A 22501-nucleotide genomic window follows, 5' to 3' on the forward strand; every position below is an offset into this window, starting at 1 on the left:
CTGATTACATCTTAAAATGATTGTGAAGACTTGTCATATCCAGAGAATTTTCACGATTTATAAGCCTAATTAGTAGGTTACCCTAATGATCAAAGTACCTGTGGATAAAGATAGCTCCTTTGAGGGAACAAACTTTCTCTAGGCAAGGTTCTACAAAAGACAAATGCATTATTAATAATCCATGCTCTCTCCTATTAGTTTTTTAAGGACTCCATATACTTACTCTCTGACCAAATATTCTTAGCAAGGTAGTATCTCAATTGTACTCTAACTTAGCAGCATTTCTTTTCTTTTTTTAAAAAAATATATTTTTATTGATTTTTAGAGAGAGAGGAAGGGAGAGGGAAGGAAAGAGAAACATTGATGTGAGGGGGGGACATTGGTCGATCAGTCGGCTTCCTCTTGCACACCCCCTGCCAGGAATGGAGCCTGCAACCCAGGCATGTGCCCTGGCCAGAAATCGAACCAGGAACCTTTTGGTGCATGGGACGACGCCCAACCAACTGAGCCACATTGGCCAGGGCAGGAGCACTTCTTTTTTAAGCATTTTAAACGTTAATGTGACCACCAAAGCACACAATTGGAGTTAATGCTACATACCAGAAGAGTGACTAGTTGTAGTAAATTCATTAGTTCTTTTTTATTAAGAGGAAGAGAAGTCAGGGAATAACCATTATCCCAACAATACGTCCTAGTTCACATTTCAATATATTATTTATTCATAACACTTTTTCTAGCTGAATAAACATAAGCTAAGTTTCGATCATTTTTTGTTGCATTTGGAAAATATTGTTCTAGTTATTAATGTTCCTGTGAGATCATGAATGAATTATTTTCTTTTCTAGTCACAACTTCTTTTCTGTTTTAATTTTAAAACAATATATGGAAAGACAAATTTGCACTGTTAAATTTTGCTTTCAAATTCATATTTATAATATTTTGACAGTGCAGAGAATCTATTTCAGGCCATGTCTTTAAAGGTATTAATATTTTTTACATTTGCTTGAGCAATTTTTATTAGTATCTACACAGCTGACTTACTTTAATTCAATTTCTGTTTTCCCCAATTGAATAGTTAATTTTCTTTTCTTCCCAAGAAATTGTGACTTAGCCTTTGGCTAGAATTTACCTGTGAGAATGAGAAAATAGTATATGTTACCCAGTTAATTTATATTGTGCAATTTGTGCTAAGATGGGAGACTAGAAAATACCAATTAGAGTGGCACAGTTTTGAGAATAACAAACAAACAAAAATCCCTTTCAACAAATTTTGGAATATTGAAGTCTTCTCAGCCTGTGGTGCTGGCTATAGTGGGAGAGTGGCAGACACTCGCAAAGACATCTGGGAATTTGGAAGGTGGGTGAGATGTTCCTGACCTCACTAATGGGTGTGTGTGTGTGTGTGTGTGTGTGGGGGGGGTGCCGCTAAGAACAGAGGTGCTGCCTTTGGGCTACATTCCCAGTGGTGTCATTAAAAATATTCATTGAGCTCTTCTTTGTGTAAGTTACATTCATGGAAACAACACTTATTTGATGGCTGGTTGTATCGAATGTTCCTGATTCTGAAAGGGGAGATAGATCCCGACGCCCCTTCCCCACTTGTTTTGGTGGTAGTGGAAACTGGGTTATTTATAATGTGTTTTGAGCAATATTAAGGCTTATGATTTTTGTTGCTCAGAAAATAACAGATAAGCAGTATTGTCTTCTGACTTATAAATGTTTAGAGCAAACCCAGCTTATGTGCGAAGCAGCCAGAAAAGGATGAGAGTCTTGCCAAGATTTGCTCACCGCACGGGATTAAGTATTTATAAAAATATGTGCAGCTTGGCAGTGTCTGTCCCTCAGATGAGACAGGAGTGCAGTTGCTCTGCTGTGAGTGATGGTCGTAAACAGACACATTGTATCTTTGGGAAAGGGAACTTTATAAGGAATATTAGGAAAACACTCACTAGAGAAATCTAGGGAGTGGTGCAATTGATAGTTCAGGGTTGTCTTAGAGGTGTTATTATTTCCTTGAAACTTCAGCCGGAGCTGTTTTTTTAAACTGGTGACTCTTTGTGTAGGTAGCTAAAATTGTTTATTTTCAAAGAAGTTTTTAAGTACCTTTCAGCTTCCATACTGCCTACTATTGTTGCTTTCCTTTCATTATATGAAACAAGCCAGATTTATTCATTCATTCTCATTCTCCCTCTGCTCCCATTCTTTCCTTCCTATTTCCATTCATTTTTATAAAGTCTTCCACTGACTGTCATTATAACTTGAAATGATATCCTTATATATCTATCTCTTGATTTGGCAGCTCTAAATAATGTCTATATGATCCACACTATGAACAACAAGGCAATTAAATACTACCTTCGTTTTTCCCCTTACTCCCCAATCTGTTAATGACTGCTTAATAGATTGAAGGTTTTCTGTTGTTATAATTGTATTCTACTCTAAAATATAATGAAATATCTTATAGGTTGATAACATTTAAAAATACATTTTCGGAGCTCTATAATATGATGACGGGTAAGCTTTTTTAATAGCATAAACATCAGAGACAGAATATAGTGCTGTGATATTGAACCTTTCCTAAGGAAGAGAATTTCCCAGTCACTAATGTCTAACAGGTCTTCCTTTGTCTCTAGCTTTATTCTCTGCTTCATATTAACACCCAGTTGCCATGATTTCTTGTATTCATGTCAACATTTTCTTGGATTCCTTTCTCATTTTGGGAGTAATTTTCAGAGGGTTTAAGAGAAAAAGTTCTGAGTCTTGCATATTCTGAAATGTTTTTATTTGGGAATAACATTTGATTTTTTTAAAAATGTATTTTTATTGATTTCAGAGAGGAAAGGAGAGGGAGAGAGATAGAAACATCAATGATGAGAGAGAATTACTGATCTGCTGCCTCTTGTATGCCCCACACTGGGGATCAAACATGCAACTGGGGCATGTGCCTGACCTGGAATCAAATGGTGACATCTGGTTCATAGGTAGACACTCAACTGAGTGTCTCAAAAGTCAGCCTGGCTGACTTTTCGTTCAGACGGGCATAAACTCTTAGTTTCAAAATCTCTGTCCATCTGGTCTTTAAATCCATTATTTTACTAACTTCTAGCATTCAATATTTATTGATGATGGGAAGTCTGGTGCCAGACTGATTTTCTATAGGAATCCTCCCCCCCCCCCCCAAAAAAAAAAATCCTTATAGTTTTATCCTTGCTGTTGGCATTTATATCAGTATTGTAAAGCTGTCATAACAAATCGCATAACTAGATGGGTTAAAACAACAGAAATTTCTTTACTTTTAAAAAAATATGGAACACTTCACGAATTTGCATGTCATGCTTGCACAGGGGGCCATGCTAATCTTCTCTGTATCATTCCAGTTTTAGTATATGTGCTGCCGAAGCGAGCACTAACAGAAATATATTAAAACAACAGCAGCACCACGCTCTTTCGAAAGGCTCTAGGGATGAATCTGTTCCAGACTTCCTCTTCGTTTCTGGTGTTAATTGGCATTTCTCGGCTTGCAGCTGCGCACATCCAGTCTTTGCCTCCACCTTCCCTTCGTGTTTTTCCCTAAGTGAAGTCAGGTGATGTGGGGCTGCTAAGGTGCTGAGGCTCTCCTCTGTCAGTGTCCCCGGTCTATCAGCACCACTGCAGACAGTGGCCGGTTCAGCAGCTGAGAGGTGCGCCTGACCAAGGAGGGGCTGGAGACAAACTTGGCTCGGGCTGCATTTCCAGGGGATGAGGGGCTGTGCTGGGAGAGCAGCTTCCAGTGTAGAGACGACAGAAATTGAAGGTTGATTTCTCTACTAGCAGTCTCCTGTAAATGACAGGGCTGACCCAGAGTTCAGGATGAGGGACTGTGTAAATGATATGCAGGCTTTCTCTCTCTCTCTCTCTCTCTCTCTCTCTCTCTCTCTCTCTCTCTCTCAAGTCAGGCTGGGAATACTAACAGGTATTAAAATAAGGAAGGCTTTGCTCAGAGGTTGGAGTTGTCTGATTTTTTGCTGGAGCTGCCTCTTCTCTCTTCCCCATTCTGCAGCTTATTGAAGAAGATCTCTGGAAGTTCCTTCAAGCTCTGTTCCACTTCTCTGTCAGGTCCTAACACCTGCGTTTGGCATTCTCTCCAGGCAGGTATCCCACTTTCTGGAGAGAACATTGCTACATTTCATAACTTTATCCTCTGAATAGATCCCACTGCTGCCTGCTGCTCTGTTTATGCTAGTCAGAGGGAGGAGGGCCTTAAATTCCCAGCTATTCAGATGTTCTTACTGAGTGAGTTGCCCCGATGACTGCGCCAGACCCCTTGCCACTCTTCGTGTTGGTTGACTGTGCACCTAGGGAGGCCTGTTCTAACTTGAATCTCTTGTAACACAGTTTCACCTCTTCCTTCTGTGAGGGACTAATCCCATCCTCACGCCGCAGAAATGCCTCCACGTTTCTGTTTTCCTCCTGACAAGCATTCTCATTTTTTAATGTTGTCGTATAAGTCTGATAAAATATAAATTTCAGTTGATTTGGGGAAGAAGGACATATACTGTGTGCCATTTTCCAATGCGGGCTTTGTATATCTTCCATTAAAAACTTTTCTTTCTCTGGGGTATTTTATCACTTGAAATTTCGTGTGTATGTACATGCGTGTGCACAGACACATACACACTAATTAATGAATGGGCCCGCAGGATTTTCTTATTTTCCTTGGCACCTGGGAAAGTACAAATGTGCATGTTTGTCATGCAGGGTTTTTCTATAGTGATGCTGTAGAAAGTACGTTTCGAACATTAAGCATCAAGAAAGCAAGTAAGCTCTTGAATATTTAATGAGCCCACTTTAATAACTGGCCTTAAAAATTGAAATACTTTTATGTTAAAAGCTTTTGAAGTTATATAAAATAATTTAATGGCAGAGTTTAAAGATTTGATGCTTTTTCTTTTTAATTAACATATAACGTTGTATTAAGGTGTACAACGTAATGATTTGTTATAAGTATATTGAAAAATAATTACCATTATGAATTTAGTTGACATCTGTCACCTCATATAGTTACAGATGTTTTTTGATGAATACTTTTAAGATCTACTCTTTAGCTACTTGCACATGTACAGTACAATGTACAGTACAGTTAAGTATCTCAGGTCTCATGTATCTTATGGTTTTCTTTTCTATTTGTTCTCTGTTTATATGATTATTTTGATAATGTGTAAAAAGCTTTGGTCAAATTAAGAGGGAAATATTTAAAAATCTTTCTTTTTCAGCAAAGAATCGTGGAATTGCTATTCCAGTGGATTTGGATAGTCAAGTTAATACTCTTTTCATGAAGAACCATTCAAATATGGTGCAGAGAGCAGCCATGGGTTGGAGACTGTCGGCTCGCTCTGGACCCCGCTTTAAGGAGGCTCTTGGAGGACCTGCTTGGGATTATAGAAATATTATTGAAAAGTTACAGGTACAATGCGAGCATGAAAAGGCATTATAATTTTCTAAATTACATTATTAACATATGTAGTTACACAAGTTAAATATGGTTGAAAATATCAAATTCTAGTTGGGGACCAGGCTTTACTTTATAACTTCCTACCAGTCATATTGGATTAGAGCCTACACATATGAATTCACTTTACCTTAATTACCTCTGTAAAGGCTCTCTCTCCAATTACAGTCACATTATGAAGTACTGGGGGTTAGGATGTGGACCTCAATGTAGGAGTTTTGAGGGAGACACAATTCAAACCATAACAGGCATCTTCCTACCCACATAACTGTAGAGATTTTCATTGGAGCGAATGAGGGTATTGTGTTGAAGAAATGGTCAAGACATGAACTGGAATAGATATTATGAGAGGTTACATGTAGATTAATTGGTGGAGGTTCAGAGTTTTAATAGATAAACATTATATGTGATTAAAAAGGCAAGTTAGTTTCAGTATGAGAAACTTGAAGGCTATTCAAATCATTAAAGGTCATTAAAATTTTGGGCGGGGGAAAATGTCATTATACATGATTAAGCAGTTATTGGTTTGCAGGATAGGATTAACAGGAAGAGAGGCAGATTAGTTAAGAATTACTTAAGATCTCAGCCAGATCGTGGTATGAATGCAATGGAGAAATAGGTGTTGCATACAACAATGAAGGCCGGGTCAACAGATTGGTGGCTACTGGATGGAAATAGAGGGCGTGAGAGGCATTTAAGAGGTGCTGATGATTGGAGACTAGGTGATATTATTAAGACTCTTTATTGTAAGAGGAAAGGGATTATATTCTATACATTTTTTCAAACAATATAGCAAGGAATTTCCCCATTGGAAGAAATAGTTAGTTCTAGATGACCAATGACACATAGAAAACCTTTTTTTTAGCTCTTGCACAGGCATGCTCCAATTTATTCCAATTTGGTGAATACCTGTCATGTGTCCATTACAACCCGAGACACTTCAACGCCTGTACCAATGGTTTTATTGGCTTTTCATCTTGTGTGTATATCCTTAGAAATCATATAAGCTATCCACCTCTCCCTTACCTTAAAAATTACAACAGAGACACAGGCAGCACTGATACAGAAAACCAGACGGTACTGAAAGAACAGATATTGGGTACCATGGGAAAATGGGGTATATCTGTGAAATTCCCACATCTCATTCCTGGTTAGTGTTCCTCAGCTTGTCATGTCTGCAAAGGATGAAGTCTGACTTAGGTCTTCACACAGGTTCTCTGGTGCTTTCTTCCTTAGGATGTAGTGGCCTCCTTGGAGCAGCAGTTCAGCCCAATGATGCAGGCTGAGTTCTCAGTGTTGGTTGATGTGTTGTACAGTCCAGAGCTACTGTTCCCTGAGGGGAGTGATGCAAGGATCCGATGCGGTGCTTTCATGTCCAAGTAAGTGGGTGCGATCTGCGACCCTGCTAGTGTCCATTACAACAAAACTGAGATGGCCTGTAACGTTTCTGCGTTTTACTCTGCTGGCACATAAGGACAGCCCATAGAGTGTGTCAAAGGTCCAAAATCCATGTTAAAATATACTTCCAAAATAATCTGATGTCATTGAAATTTTATGCTGGTGAAAGTCACATTTTATTAAAAGTTACTGCAAGTGGAATGTGTCATGGTTGGCACACAATATCACATCAAATAATATTTTGGTTCTGATTCCTTTCTATACCTATAGGGTGTGACCCTACAAAAGATTCCTATCTAAAGTCACCAACTTTTACTCACATAGAAAGCAAATGGAGCTAACATTTATTGTGATCTCACTATGTGCATGATGGTCTCCTGTGGGTTTACCTGTTTTATCTGATTTACAAAAACACTCAGAGATTGAGAGGTCAGCCTCATTTTAGAGATGAGGAAGCTGAGGGTCGCGTAGGCATCAGGTAGAGAGCCATTATGTCTCAGACTCAGGACTCTGCCATGTTGCCCTGATGATCCTCCTCTGCAGATCTTTCATTTACTTATTTTTCACAGCATTTTTGTGGCATTGTCAGATCCGTTATAGCGAATATATTTATCCTAGAATATTTTCATTTAAATGGTAAGTGAACATTTTCAAGGAAGATCTGCAAGTATAAGCAGTTGTGAGAGAAATAGAATAAGCCTCAGAAAGAAGAGAAATGTCTTAACATATAGGGCACTTCATTGAGTGATTTGCAAGTAAATCAGACTCAAGACGGCCAGGCAGAGCTACTTGGTCTTCTGGGGAGAGTATCTGGATGGAGAGTTGGTTGAGGCTGCCAGTCCCCTTGACCATCATCCATCACAGCCAACTCCTGTGTGGGCGAGGATATGAGGATATTGCTGGATATGAGGATATTACATCCCTGGGCCTTATTTTATAACCAGAAGTTTGTACCTCTCAATTCCTTTTACTTTTTGCACCTTTCCTCCTTCTGCCCTCCCATCTGGCAGCCATCAGTTTGTTCTTTGTTTCTATGAGTCTTGTTTTGTTTTGTTTGTTCATTTTTCTGTTTGTTTTTAGATTCCAATTATAAGTGAAATCATATGGTATTTGTCTTTTTCTGTCTGACTCATTTCACTTAGCATAATATCCTTTAGATCCATCCATGTTGTTGCAAATGGCAATATTTCATTCTTTTTTATGGCTGAGTAATAATATATATATATATATATATATATATATATGTATATCCCCACACACAATGGAATATATCTTCCACATCTTTATGCATTTATCTGTCAGTGCATGCTTAGGTTACTTGCATACTTGCATATCTTGGCTATTGTATTTAATACTGCAGTGGACATATAGGGGTACATATATATATATTTTTTCAAATTAGTGTTTTCATTTTCTTCAAATAAATGCCCAGAAGTGGAATTGCTAGGTCATAAGGTAGTTCTACTTTTAATTTTTTGAGGGATCTACTTACTGTTTTTCATAGTGGCTGCACCAATTTTTAATTCCACCAACATTGTATGAGGGTTCCCTTTTCTTCACATCCTCAACACTTGTAATTGTCTTTTTGGAAATAGCTATTTTGATAGATGTAAGGTGCTATCTCATAGTTGTTTTGATATGCATTTTTGTAATGATTACAGGTGTTGAATATATTTTCATGTGTCTTTTGGCCATCCGTTTGTCTTATTTGGAGAAAGGTTGACTTCCCATATTTTAAACAGATTGTGTTTTTTTATATTGTATGAATGCTATAAATTTTGGATATTAACCCCTTGTCAGATATATTGTTTGTAAATATCTTCTCCCATTCAGTAGGTTGCCCTTCCATTTTGTTGATGGTTTCCTTTGCTGTGAAGACCTGACTACTTCATTTCCATATCACCTCTTGTATCCTACCCCATCACATGCCCTATTCATCTCTTGCTTTGTGCTCATTCTTCCATGTCATCTTTCCCACTGCCATCGATGGACTTTTTTTTCACATGTAGGCAGGGTTATTCAGGTCCTTTAAAACAATGGTAACCTATTTTCTGTAGAGTAAATTCCAGACTCTTTAGCATGATATTCCCAGTTTCTTCTTTCCAACCACATCTTTTACACTCTCCTCTTCCATGACTTTAAGTGTCAGCGGCCAGTGAGAGAACTATCATTTCCTGGATGTGAGAGTCAGCTTTCTGGCTGCACCCTTTGTTCCTGCTGTTCCCTTTGCAGGGATGCTTCTACCGCTCCACTGTTCCCTGCCAGGTGAAATCTTCATAGTTAAATGTCATCTTGTCGCTGAAACCCTCTTTGTCAGCCCTGGGCAACTCCCCCAACAGAATGTGACAGCTTCTTTGTCTAGTTTATGGCATTGCCAATGCAGCTGCTATAGCCCTTATCATGTCGTGTAAGAGGTGGCTGTGTGCAGCCGAGTTTTACTGGGACTCTTCACAGTACCTCTGAGACTCAAAGATCAGTGAGCAGAGTCATGTCGCCACAGAGTGGGGCTTCAGAGTCTTGGCTCTGAAGTCAGATGGACCTGGGACTGTTTCCAGACGCCACCCCTTAATAATTATGTAACTAGGGGCAAGTTGCTTTATCTTTCTGGACCTCCGTTTTCTCGTTAGTAAATTAGCCTGGCAATGTAACCTGTAGCATTGGCCTGTCATAAGGATGAATGAAGAGAGTCCATGAGAAGTCCTTGTCCATCACACTGACACCTGGCCAGCCACTTACTAGCCGTTATCTAGTGAAATGTCACTTGTCCCATAGCGCTCCTGTTATGTCACTGGAATAATCAGATCATTCCCTTAGAGCCTACATCATTTTGTTTTTCCAGGAAGACATGTCTCACAGGGTCATCTTACAAATCAGCTTAATGAAGAACCGTTTATGCTAAGCTAGAAATTCTGATAATGAACATTTTATTTGATTTTGAGTTCTTGGGGATGCTATGTAACTGTGATCCTCAAACTTTTCTCTTGACAGAACACCAGTGCAAAAGTTACCACTATAATATTAATCAGAATTTTTGTTCAAATTATAGTAAATGGATAGATGTCTTAATGTTACCCCTTTTGTTGCTTTTGTTTTTGTTTTGCTTCTAATCACAAAAACTGCTTGTTTTTACCAAGCTCTAGTGGTGAAAAAATAGCATATTATTATTAATGGAAACTAGAAAGCAGCCCATGCTAAGGTTGTAATGTTGTGCACTGCTAGCACTGTATAATCAATGTAATACAGTATATAGAAAATAATGTAGTATAACATTACATAAAAATGTAATAAACTGCAAACATTCATATTTCTCCCAGTAAAGTTGTTTCAGTTCATATGGGATTAAAGATAAGTAGTGTTTCATTGTTTTTCAAAGAATATTGTGTCCCATAAACAATATGCTATCTGAATAAATTTAGAAGCACTGAGATATACTGCCTGTAACACAACGGAAGCTTTATAATGCAGAGTCTATAGCTTAAGTGTAATTTTTTAAAAAATTTGAAAACAGGCATTTATATTGTTTACTTCATATTCTTAAATAATAGTGTGATTTATTTCCCTCTAGCATGTGATGATAGTATACAGCTTGAAGAGAAATCGCTCTCCTATTTAAGGCTTAATGTTTTGCTTTAAGGTTGATTAATCATACGAAGAAACTAATGGAGAAAGAAGAAAAACTGTGCATTAAAATTCTTCAGACTTTACGAGAAATGCTAGAGAAGAAAGACATCTTTGTGGAAGAGGTATTTCTAAAAACTTTTTAGTGTTTGAAAATAAAGTAGAATTTCTAGAATACTGTCACCAATGAATTACAAAAGGTTATTATGTAATTACTCGCATTACATATTAATGGCCTGTATACTTAGATGAATTAGATAATTTGAGTTTTTATGGTATTCATCTTTCCTGTCTGCTTTCACTTGAGAAATATTTAAGATTACAGTGGCCCAGATATCTGGCTTACTTGTTTTTATGATGTTTTATCCTGAATATGTATACATTTTTTCATATAGCGTCAGTGGACCAAAAGATATTTTTTAACAATGAGCAGCTGAGGTGCATTATTAAGAGTTTGTATAAAGTTCTGCTTCACACTGAAATATTCTATGTATTTTGGCACATGTTGATTTTTATTATAAATACTAGAGGCCCGGTGCATGAAATTCATGCACTTGGGGGGTGCGCCCTCTCGTAGTCCAGGAGCCCTCAGGTGTTGTCTGACTGCTGGCTTAGGCTCACTCCCCGCCAGCATTCAGACATCCTTAGCGCTGCCGCAGAGGTGGAATAGGCTCCCACCACTGCCACTGCACTCGCCAGCTATGAGCCTGGCTTCTGGCTTAGTGGCACTCCCCCTGTGGGAGCACACTGACCACTAGGGACGGCTCTTGCATTGAGCATCTGCCCCCTGGTGGTTAGTGCACATCATAGCAACCGGTCGTTCCACTGTTTGGTCGATTTGCATATTAGCCTTTTATTATATAGGATATGTTCATGTCATTTTCTATAATATTTTACCAATTATTATGAAGTAATACTTTTAAAAAATAAATGGGTTAGTAAGTTTCTATTTTAACTAAGTATTGCACAAATGATTTTCAGAAAATACCAACTTATCTATAGTAATGAAAGCATAATATGCTAATTAGACCAGACGTCTTTCTGGATAACCTTCCAGATAAAGCCAGGCCTGTGAGGGAAGCCCGGGTCCCGGGTGCCAGCAGCTGGAGGAAAGAAGGCCTACTCTTGCATGAATTTCATGCATCGGGCCTCTAGTAGGTAATAATTGCCAGTCTTATTAAAAATGACAGCTCAGGTGCTCATTAAGAGATAGCTAGGAGCATGTTTAATATCCAAGGTTACAGACTTACGTTTAAAATATAAATCTAGTGTAGTTTTTTTAGATAGCTACCTTTTACTTTTTTGTGTGGTTTCAAACAAAATTTTTATTATACTCTTAATAACTTTTTGATTAGTTCCTGTAAATACTAATCATCTGATATGTTTAAAATCGGAAGAATTTCATTTGATTTATTTGTGTATATGCTATCGAATTCCAAAAAGATTGTAGTTATAGGTTTCTCTTTTTTAAAAAATGTCTCATAGAAAAGAAATCCAATGGAATCTTGAATATTAATAGAAGCTGCATAGTTTCAAAATACTCTATTTGAATCATATGTTTGACTCAATAATCAAAAGGACTTTTGCTTTACAGTAGTTCTCTTCATTATTTAAATTGTGTTTGGAAAGCAAATTATCAAAATAAAGACAGAGCAATTTTAGCAAATGTTTCTGTGACATAGGATTCAGGAAAAAACGTATAAGTTTGTGTATGTGGTATGCTTTTAAAAAATGGCAGAGTTCCTTAGGGCTTTTTGTTGTAGGTTTTTAAAAAATTATTATTCCTTAAAATATTTCTTTAAATTGTTTATTTTTGACTGAAGTGCTAGATCCTAAAATAGAAAAATGGGGTCAATATAAATTTTTGACAGAAGCCTGAGCTTTATGGTAACAGTTAACTTGTGCTTAACAGAAGATAATTATAAGCCTTCCAATTTTCTGTAACAGATTATTATTGAATTACTCTAAAGAAAAATAGGAAAGAAAACAAGTAAGACTTTACTTTGACTAGTCAAGAGTATTTTAGTATATTTCCTAAACCACCCTAAATACATTATGCTGGCATCTGTTTTTCTTTCCCATTCCCACCGCTATCGCTAGTTTAGGCTTTCATTATCTTTGTCTAGAAAACTCCAGTAGTCCATGAAGTTCTCTGAAGTCCATTCATTGCCTCCTTGAAGGGAGGCAAGGCTGCTGTTCTCATAAGTCCAAGGGGTACCATTTGCATAAGATACAATGTGAATGTCACCACCAGGGCAAAGCCCTCAGAGAAAGTTAAGATGAGAAAGGCTAGTTGGGGTTAGTCACTCAGTCAGCTAACACATATATTGTGAGCGACTATTAATTATTGGTTGTTGTGCCTGAGCACTGGGGATGAAGCCATGGATGACACAGCATGCCAAGGGCCACCACGTGGTACAAGTCACATGCCGGCGGACTCCTGTAACAGTCTGCTGAGATCATGAGAGCATTTCAGAAACCTTCAGGGACTCTGCACTGTCCTTGGTGTTCCAGGCCCACCATTATGTCTGTCTCCTGTGCTTTCCGCCCCCACCCTTCCTCATCCATTAGCCACCCAGAATCTGGCTTTTCCTGCACTGATCCGTGCTACACCTGGAATCATGGATTGCTAAAATCCAGACAAGCCTGTATCCTCCGAGTGTTATCTTTGCAGAGTAGCTAATGGGTGGTACTTCTCAACTATTCCAGCCAGTGGTGATTACGTTCTCATTAGAAAGTCTCAAGAGACTTTGTGCCTCTCTTTAATGACCCTTCAGGCTGTTTCTGGGTGTTTATTCCAAGCTCCTTGTTTTATAAATGATGTCATTCAGACTCAGAGAAGTTAAGTGGTCTGCCCCAGGTCACACAGTGAGTACCAGAACAGGATTTAACCAAAACGCCCTCCTCTATGCCTACTCTTATTTATTAGAGCACAGCCAACTTTGACAAATGTATCACTCGTAAGAAAGATTAGGGTATTTTGTCCAGCAGGTTTTTGTATCCAATTTTTAAGTCATAGAGAATACAAGATAGGATATAACAATCCAAATGGATAAAGGTTTAAAAAATGTCTAAGAAAATATTAAAGAATGTGGAAATGCAGTCATTTAACTAAGAAAAGAAAAACCTGAATGGGACTTATAAGTATCATTTCTTAATTTTCATGTCTACTAAGGACAGAATAAGAAAAAATAAATAGGTGAAAGAATTCTAGAGTTTAGATAACTTTAAATCTAAATGTTTTAGAAGGAGAAGCATTTCTACTAGTGGAAGTAGAAGATTTTTCTTTCCCCAGGAAGTTTTAAAGGAACACATATTAGATCTAGAATGATTCTAACATCTACTTTGGAATGAAGTCAGGACTAGTTGACCTCCATGTGTTGTCAGTTGGCCTTTCTTAAATAGTTGGTGCTCAATTGTCCGTGACAGCGGAGGGGAGCTGTGAAATGACTCACCAGTCTGGGTGACATGGAACTGGGCAACAGATTCAGAAACTGGTCAAAGCCATTATTTTACAACCCATGTGCTCCCAGAAAAAAACCCCTGATTATCAGTAGTGGATAATTGGCTGTGTTTCCATGATTGTATTAGTTTCCTGTTTACCAAAATCTTCGTGGTTTAAAACCACACAAATTTGTTATTTATTGTTTCAGAGGTCAAAAACTTTAAATTGAGATTTTGGCGCCGATGCATTCATTATGGAGGTTTTAGAGGAGAATTTATTTCTTTGCCTTTTCTAGCTTCTAGAAGCTGCCTGCATCCCTCGCTTTGTGACTCCACCTTCCATCTGCAAAGCTAGCAGAATAGCATCTTCCAGTCTCTCTCTCCCTCCTCTCTCTCTCTCTCTCTCTCTCTCTCTCTCTCTCTCTCTCTCTCTCTCACACACACACACACACACACACACACACACACACTAATGTCACCTCCCCTTTTCATACTATGACCCTCTTGCATCCCTCTTACAAGAACACTGTGATTACAATGGACCCACCTGGATAATCAAAGATACCCTCCCCATTTCAAGATTCTTTTTTTTTTTTTTTTTTTTAATATATATATTTTATTGATTTTATACAGAGAGGAAGGGAGAGAGATAGAGAGTTAGAAACATCGATGGGAGAGAAACATCGATCAGCCGCCTCCTGCACATCTCCTACTGGGGATGTGCCCGCAACCCAGGTACATGCCCTTGACCGGAATCGAACCTGGGACCTTTCAGTCCGCAGGCCGACGCTCTATCCACTGAGCCAAACCGGTTTCGGCCCCATTTCAAGATTCTTAACTGAATCACCTGCGAAGTCCCTTTTGCCATGTAGGGTGACATAGTACAGGTTCTGGTGGTTATGGCATAGATATTTGGGGGAAGGCTATTACCCACTCTATAATTGTGATCCTTTTACTGACAGTGAGAAATGACATGTGGAATATAGAGAGTTTACCTGCTGCTCACTAAAATGACTATGTAGGGCAGTTTAAGTGCAAATGAACATTTTAAAATGCTTTAAATTTACAGTACTTAGCTGTTTTCAAAGTATTTTAAAATATTTTGCTACCTTTCAACACCAGTTTCAGGAAGTACGTAGAGTAGGCAGTGTTATCTCTACATTTGAAATGTGGAAAGATACAGAGAAGTTATTTGCATTAAATCCCATAGGTTACCTAATGCCTGGTTGTCTAATACCTAATCAGCTAGATTTGTACTGTCTGTGTATTGGAACATTCCAACAGATCTCTCAGAATTAAAGCCAAACAAAAAACTCATACCAGGATTTTTCACATTAGCTATCTTAATATTACGTTTAAGACTCCACCTATTTAAATTATAAATGTCATCTTAAAAGCAAATCTCTATTTTCATTTTTGTTTCTTTGGTCTCCAATACTAGAAGAGTGTGTGTGTGTGTGTGTGTGTGTGTGTGTGTGTGTATAACAGCTAAAATTTTAAAAATAGAGCAATGAAGCATAAAAATAGAATAAAGAAGCATAAAGTTGCTTCATGGTTGAACCAGATGCCCTTTAAAGCAATTTCCACCTTTAATAATCCAGTTTTCTGATTCTGTTGGCCAAGTCATAATTTACTGCCATTTTATCTGAAAGTCAATTATTTTACAAACATTTATAATTTATAATACCTTTCATTACAGGTCCTAAATTACTTTTACCTTATATTCTTTCTTGTTTCATGCTTGTAAGTTTGTGCCAAAGGTTGAGAGAGAAGTGGGTGAGCAATATCTTTAAGATTCTAAGCAGAGTAATAGAAACAAAAAAAAATGTGATTTTCTGTTATATGTATCTGTATGTGAAGTCATCTAGTGACCATGTATGTACTCTATGTTATAGTAAGCTATAATACTTTTTATTGAAGGACAAAACATGAAAATTGTACATAGAAATTCTTTAAGAGGGAAAGTTACCCAAGTTTTAGAAAAAATTTCATGTATTATTTATTTAGTCAATTCTGATAGAAAAGCAAAAAATTATAAAGAATGTAACTAATAACCTTGAGAACTCAGTATGCCTTCGGAATTGGCCATATTCAAAAGGCTTTGTTTTAGATAACAACAGCATGTATATTTATTTGCACTTAAAACATGTATATTAGGAAATCTGAGGAGGAAAGAGAAAAGAAGGACCCTTTTAAAATGGCTTGAGGGCAGTATGATTCTTAATGTTTCCAAACCTTAAAGCCATTTTATTCTACTCTTATTTCCAAGACCTCTCTACCACAAAAGAGGAAACACCTGTTAGGATAAGTTTGTTTTTGAACAGAGTAGCTTAATGATAGCACCATACCTTTGTTTTGTGGATTTAAAGATATTTTAGGTCCAGATCTGAAAAGGGGTTTCCCAGAGGTGATAATGGAGATAAAAGGAACTGTGTGGATTGAATAGAGGTGGGCTGATGGCGGGGGGGTAGGGGGATGGGGAGGGGAGGGCAGGGGTTGGCAGGAAATAAGAAGGGCTGTGTTCAGAGCAGTGATGGCGAACCTTTTGAGCTTGGCGTGTCAGCATTTTGAAAAACTCTAACTTAACTCTGGTGCCATGTCACATAGAGAAATTTTTTGATATTTGCAACCATAGTAAAATAAAGACTTATATTTTTGATATTTATTTTATATATTTAAATGCCATTTAACAAAGAAAAATCAACCAAAAAAATGAGTTCGCATGTCACCGGTTCACCATCACTGGTTCAGAGGATTGGTGTGGTTTTAAGGATTTTGTAGGGGGTGTCAATTTTCTTCATTTTATACTCTTTAGTCTACATTTCATTAGGATTTATAAAATATTATAAACTATTTCACAAAAAGAGAAACATCTATAAATCATAAATAGTCAAGGTTTCTGTAACCACTGATCCTAAATATATAAAATTTGTAGCTCTGTACTTTAGAATAGGAAGACATAATGAACACTGGACATATTCAGTGATAGCCTGCAGAACTGGAAGTGTGAAGTACTTTTCCTTACATTGCGTGAAAGAAGTTGACCTATTTTGAATGCCAATCATAATTTTTCATGGAATATATTCTTATTTACCCTTAAATTACACCAATACACATATAATGTACAAAATAATGAAGATGTTTAATCAAGTTCAATATCCTTCAAATTTTCAGGCTTAGAATGCCATGTATTCTTGGAATACTATTGCAGAGAGATCTAGAAAAAAACTCTACAATAGCTGTGGTGAAGTTTTAGCATTGGTTTTTATAAAGTAACTAGTGGCCTGGTGCATGGATTCATGCACATTGAGAGGAAATTAATTAGAAGAAATATTTTAATATTGCTATTCACCCCCTCTCTGTAATAGAAGTGTCAAACAAATTCACGATCGACAATGACAGATGGAAACACACGTGTGCAATTGGCACCAGCGAGAGCTTTATATATATATATATATATATATATATATATATATATATATATATATATAGATAAACTTGCCTAATTATACCTACTTTCTGATCTAGCTAAACTTTGTCCTGCCTAGTGAAGCACCCAACTTCTCTTTCAGGTAATTGTCAGCAACACAGCAGTAAATATCAATACAAAGCAGATTATTATTATAGATCATGCAGGGAGAACAAAGGGTGAAATATTTAACTATAGCAGTTTTTGACTGTATTCTGCACAGTGAGAAAACTGAAGTCATTTTCAAGTTCTACCATTTCTTCTTTTCAGTCGGGTCAAGTTTCTAAACTTTCTAAATTTCTGTTTTCCGGCTAATGAAAAGAAAATAGGATTCCACCGAGTCTCCTATCTACCTACTCCAGGACTTCTGTGAGGATCAAATGAGATGAGGCATGGGAAAATGCTTCACAGACATTTGGTTAAAGTGTAAAATGTTTGCACCTGGCTATAAAGCAAGTCATGTTCCTGGGCTGAAGAAACTCCAAGGAGGCTAGTTGCTAGGGAGAGGAAGCTGGGCGTTACTATGTGACGTCATTATCCGGCACCCACAGCCACCATTTCTGGGCTGGGTGGTGGGCTGCATTTTGTGCCCTGGGGTCTCGGCAGCATCGGCTGCAATTTGGTGGGCTGTCGCTCCAGGGTGGTGGTGGAGCCTCTGTCCCACTTGGGGGAAGCTTGAGTATTGCTTTGTCGGTGCCTGGTCCACGATGCCCTTTCTTTATAAATGGCCAGTGCACTTCACGGCAGCTCCTGCGTTGAGTGTCTGCCCCCTGGTGGTCAGTGCGCATCATAGGGACCATTTGGACAGGTGGAGGGACATTTAGCATATTAGCCTTTTATATATAGACTAGAGGCCCAGTCACAAATTCATGCACGGGTGGGGCCCCTCAGCCTGGCCAGTGATCAAGGCCTATCAGGGGGGCCGGCCAGCCAGTGGGAGAGACCCTAGGTGGTTGGCCAGCCGGCCCCCTGATCGGGGCCTGGTGGGGGGGAAGGAGGCAGCCTGGGGGGAGGGGCCACAGGAGGTTGGCTGTGGGAGTGCACTGACCACCAGGGGGCAGCTCCTGTATTGCGTGTCTGTCCCGTGGTGGTCAGTGCCCATCATAGCCACTGGTCGACCAGTCATTCCGGTCATTAGGCTTTTAAATATATCATAACGGTCATTTAGGCTTTTATATATATAGATAGTAGCTAGCATTTATCGGGAGCTTATTCTGTATCAGTTACTGTTCCTGGTCCTTTTATGTATTAAATCTCCAACAGTATATTATAGTAAGTGTTATTATCTCCCTTTTACTGTGAGGAAACAGGTGTAGAGTTTAGGCCACACATCCAGTAGGTGGGAGAGAGCTGGTATTCCAACCCAAACATTTTGTCTCCTGTGCATACTAGAGCCAACAGGTTATATGACTTATAATCACAGCTCTTCTATTTTCTCATATATTCAACTAAATAAAGTGAAAAGTTCTTTCAGTTTTATTCTTTGTAACATTTGCATGTACACTAGAAAGCATAAACCATTGACTCAGTGAGCTACTTAGCAAAGGCTTACAGATTTTCGACCAAGCTGATTGGGAACACTGGGATGCAGTAGTTGCAGGGGATGTTCGAGCTTTATTTTTACAGACCTGCAGATCAGTATCAGAGCTCCCAAACCCCATCCTGCGGTCATGGTCTGCGTTGTTAGTGTCCTGGATGTTAGATATAAAAGTTCCAAACAGTACTTTCTAAGATGACCACTGTAGTCAGCCCCTTGTGGAAAGGTGGCATTCAACTCACAGCACAGCATCGGATCGAGGGCTGTGATCTCTACAAATGCCCAGGTGGGGTAACTGGTATTTACACATCGAACAGTGATGGCAGACGGTGGCTTCTCCATGTAAAAGTTGGTAGCTGGAGTGCTGAGGAATACAGATCTTTATTTCTTAGAGAAATGATGCCTTGAGTTATTTTTAAGATATCTTCCATCTTTTTTTTTTTTTAACTCTCAAATTTACTGTTAGCTGAGTTAATAAGAACTTATTCATTTCCTCAAATGGAAAAACACACCACATTGTAACTAATCTTTTATTTCTGATTTTGAGGAGCAGCAGAAAGAATAAATTGGAATTATATCAAGAAACTTAACTCCTGCATCAAATATGCAGACCTGTCAGTCCCAGCAGGAATTGTGTTGTTGTGAATCTGTAAAGTGTATCAAGCTCCTCTTACTGGAACAGTATTGCTGAATCATTCCCCTTCCATGCACACACTCATTTCTCTCTCTAGCAGGCAAATAAACAAACTTAAGTAGAATTGCTACACATAGTGTACTGTAGCTTAAGAATTTGATAACTGTTTCACAAAGGAAAAATTAATTTCAGTTTTAGCATCAGTTGCATTATGTAAAAATGCTTATTAAACATATTTTAGAAGTGAGTACATTTTTTTGGTAATATTCTAATGCTTTACACTGGATACAGTAAGTGATGTTGCAGATATGCAGTATCATCTTAATCCTTCCTATATCGTGATTGTGTCTGTGTATGCTGTTTTAACTAGATATCTCAATGGTTGGAAGTATGGAGCTATGTCGGTGTCTCCTTACAATAAGAGATCTATTTTAGAAACACGATTAGAATATTCTTCCACTTTAGAATTTGTATGTTATGTTTTCATCAGGGCAACAAGATTTTGATCATTGAAGGTGGGTACAAAGGCAACAATAGCTTTTAGAAATTCACTCTTCACTTGCAGGGCTGACTTGGTCACTTACCCCTCCTAACAACACATTCAGGTAACTGCAGCACAGAAATGTTACAGAACTTAACCAAGGTCACACAGCAAAAACTAAAAAAAATAAAAAATGATGGAACCAGGATGAAAACTCAGGCTGTCTGGCTCCGACCCTATGTTTACAGCCACTGCATGAGACTGTCTTTCATTATATTCTCATATCAGCTTGCAAAGCTGTAGGAATGTCACCCATGGCTGTCAGAGGAAAACAGTTTCTTGTATAAAATAACATAAACCACCTGAAGATATTTCTTCTTGCGTTTAATGGTTTTGAACATCTATCATTTACTGATTTCTTTAGGATAGGCTTGGTTTCTGCACATTTCATCTGGTGCTTGACAACCTCAAGCATTTTTGTACAGATCTTAGTTACAACAAAACAACACAAACCACTGTGAATATTTGCAGATTGCTCAATGCAATTGTTGGGTTTATCTTTCCTTGGTTGTTCTTAGCCTTTGGCTGAGTTTTTAATGAAAAGTCAGATTGTAGACTGTATTCCGTGTAGAGTGATGGAACAGGGAAAACAAATGGAATGCGATAATGTACACACATGGCAGCTTGGGATAATGCATCGGTGATACAAAATGATCTAAATGAGGGCATGTGGACAATTAAAATCAGATCGAATGCTTATAATTAATATCACATGGATGAAATAATGTCAAAGATACCAACTCAAAGACATGCAGTTATATGGTTTCCATCCCAGGTATGAGTTGATTTCATTTTCTCTCAAATTGCCAAAGTACAATTCAGGAAGTATTCCCAAAGGGTGAGTGGTAACCAGCAACGCTCTCACCCTTGGGCATAACTTTGAGAAGGATACTTTCATTAGGCTTCTCACCATCGACCCCATTTATTCCTCCAACAAACAGGCTACACCATTATGGCTCAGGGTCCCCGTGCCCAGGGCAGAATTAGACAAGACCTCTGGCTGCCAGACGACTGCCCACTCTCTAGGAAGAGAATGTTGATATCAGTCCCACGATGCCATTACCACTCAGTGTACACTGTATTAACACTGAATTCTTCCTCTACCCACAGCCCCACTGTCATCTCCATGACATTCTATGTCCTTGCCCTGACCCTGCCATTTCTCTCCTCCACAGCCTCCCAGACTTTTCTCTCCTGCTCCATCCCCCTCAGCAAACTTACCTCCTTCTCTGTGAGTTCCCTCCACCTTCTAGCTCTACATGAAGGCTCACTCCCCTGAGGCCACCCCGCTTTCTCAGCAGCTCTGTCTGTGGAGTCTCTTTTCTCTCAGCTACCGTGAGAAGAGGCTGTGTGTCCTTGTTGCTGCTCATGGTCACTTCTGGACTGATTCCTCTGTTCTTTTAAAAAATCCTCAGCTCCTTGGAGGGTAATGAAGGCCCTCAGTCTATATCACCCTGGCACCTGCCAACATCCGGGCCACTCTCACCCATCAAAGGCTTTGGAACCTGGTGCACAGTGTCTGGGACCTGCCATCATCGGGTGTGATTTTCATCCACGTGGGCTGTGCACCCAACACTCTGGCCTTGCAGGCCCTTGACCTCTGTATCTGCACTGACCTTCTCTCCCCCACATCCATCACCCACTTTTTCAGTAACACCTAGGAAGTTTTCGTCGCCAGGGACTGCTTCTTCACGATAGCTAATTCAGCATCCCACTGCCTGACTTTTACTCTCTCCCACTCTGCTCGCTTGTTTAGCTACCCCAGTTAAGACTGTCCTTTGACCCGGTCAGGACCACTGATCTCTCTCATTTCCCGGCTGCTCAGCTTGCTCCCGTCCTCTGCTTATTTAACGGGAGATTTCATAGTCACAAACCCAACTGTTGAGCAGCTGTCAAAGGCAGGGCATAACAAACAGTCCTGGCAAAACAGCCTGGGAGAGGGGCAGGGCGGTTCCTTATGAGAGAATTGGAGTGTTGTGGCCAAAAGATGGGGGAAAGGATGCCAGGCAGGCCAAAACAAACAATGACCACTCCAATTTCTTCTGTAATTTCTGCTTCTGGACACATGGAGTTATTTAGATTATTTAAGTTATTTGGCTGATTTTCTTACTCATGTTCCACTTAACTCTGTGTGCCACTTCTTTCCAAATGAAACCAGAAATCTTGGCTCACAGTTCCCTTGACAGAAAAGCTGCTTCTTCACTGTATACACAGGCACTCCGTGTTCTCCGGCATTGAAAGGACCGAGGGTAGCTTTTCTCAAGGCTGAGAAAACATATGGATGAGAGTCCGCTACTTCTCAGCCCGTAGCCTTTTGACAAGGCATCTGCTACAACATTTTTTATTCTTGGATCATGGACTGTTGTTTGCCA

General features: G+C 38.9%; 1 protein-coding gene across 1 annotated transcript in view; it reads left to right on the forward strand.

The window, feature by feature from the left end:
* The window catches only part of ITPR2 (inositol 1,4,5-trisphosphate receptor type 2), a 423569-nt gene that overhangs the window by 219392 nt on the left and 181676 nt on the right, over positions 1 to 22501 (forward strand). The window contains exons 35-37 of the mRNA XM_081114981.1: positions 5253 to 5443; positions 6725 to 6867; positions 10521 to 10629. Of these exons, the coding sequence (XP_080971107.1) occupies positions 5253 to 5443; positions 6725 to 6867; positions 10521 to 10629 (443 nt within the window). The remainder of the gene's footprint in view (positions 1 to 5252; positions 5444 to 6724; positions 6868 to 10520; positions 10630 to 22501) is intronic.

Source organism: Myotis nattereri, assembly GCF_964212035.1.
Source record: "Myotis nattereri genome assembly, chromosome: 2".
NCBI lineage: Eukaryota > Metazoa > Chordata > Mammalia > Chiroptera > Vespertilionidae > Myotis > Myotis nattereri.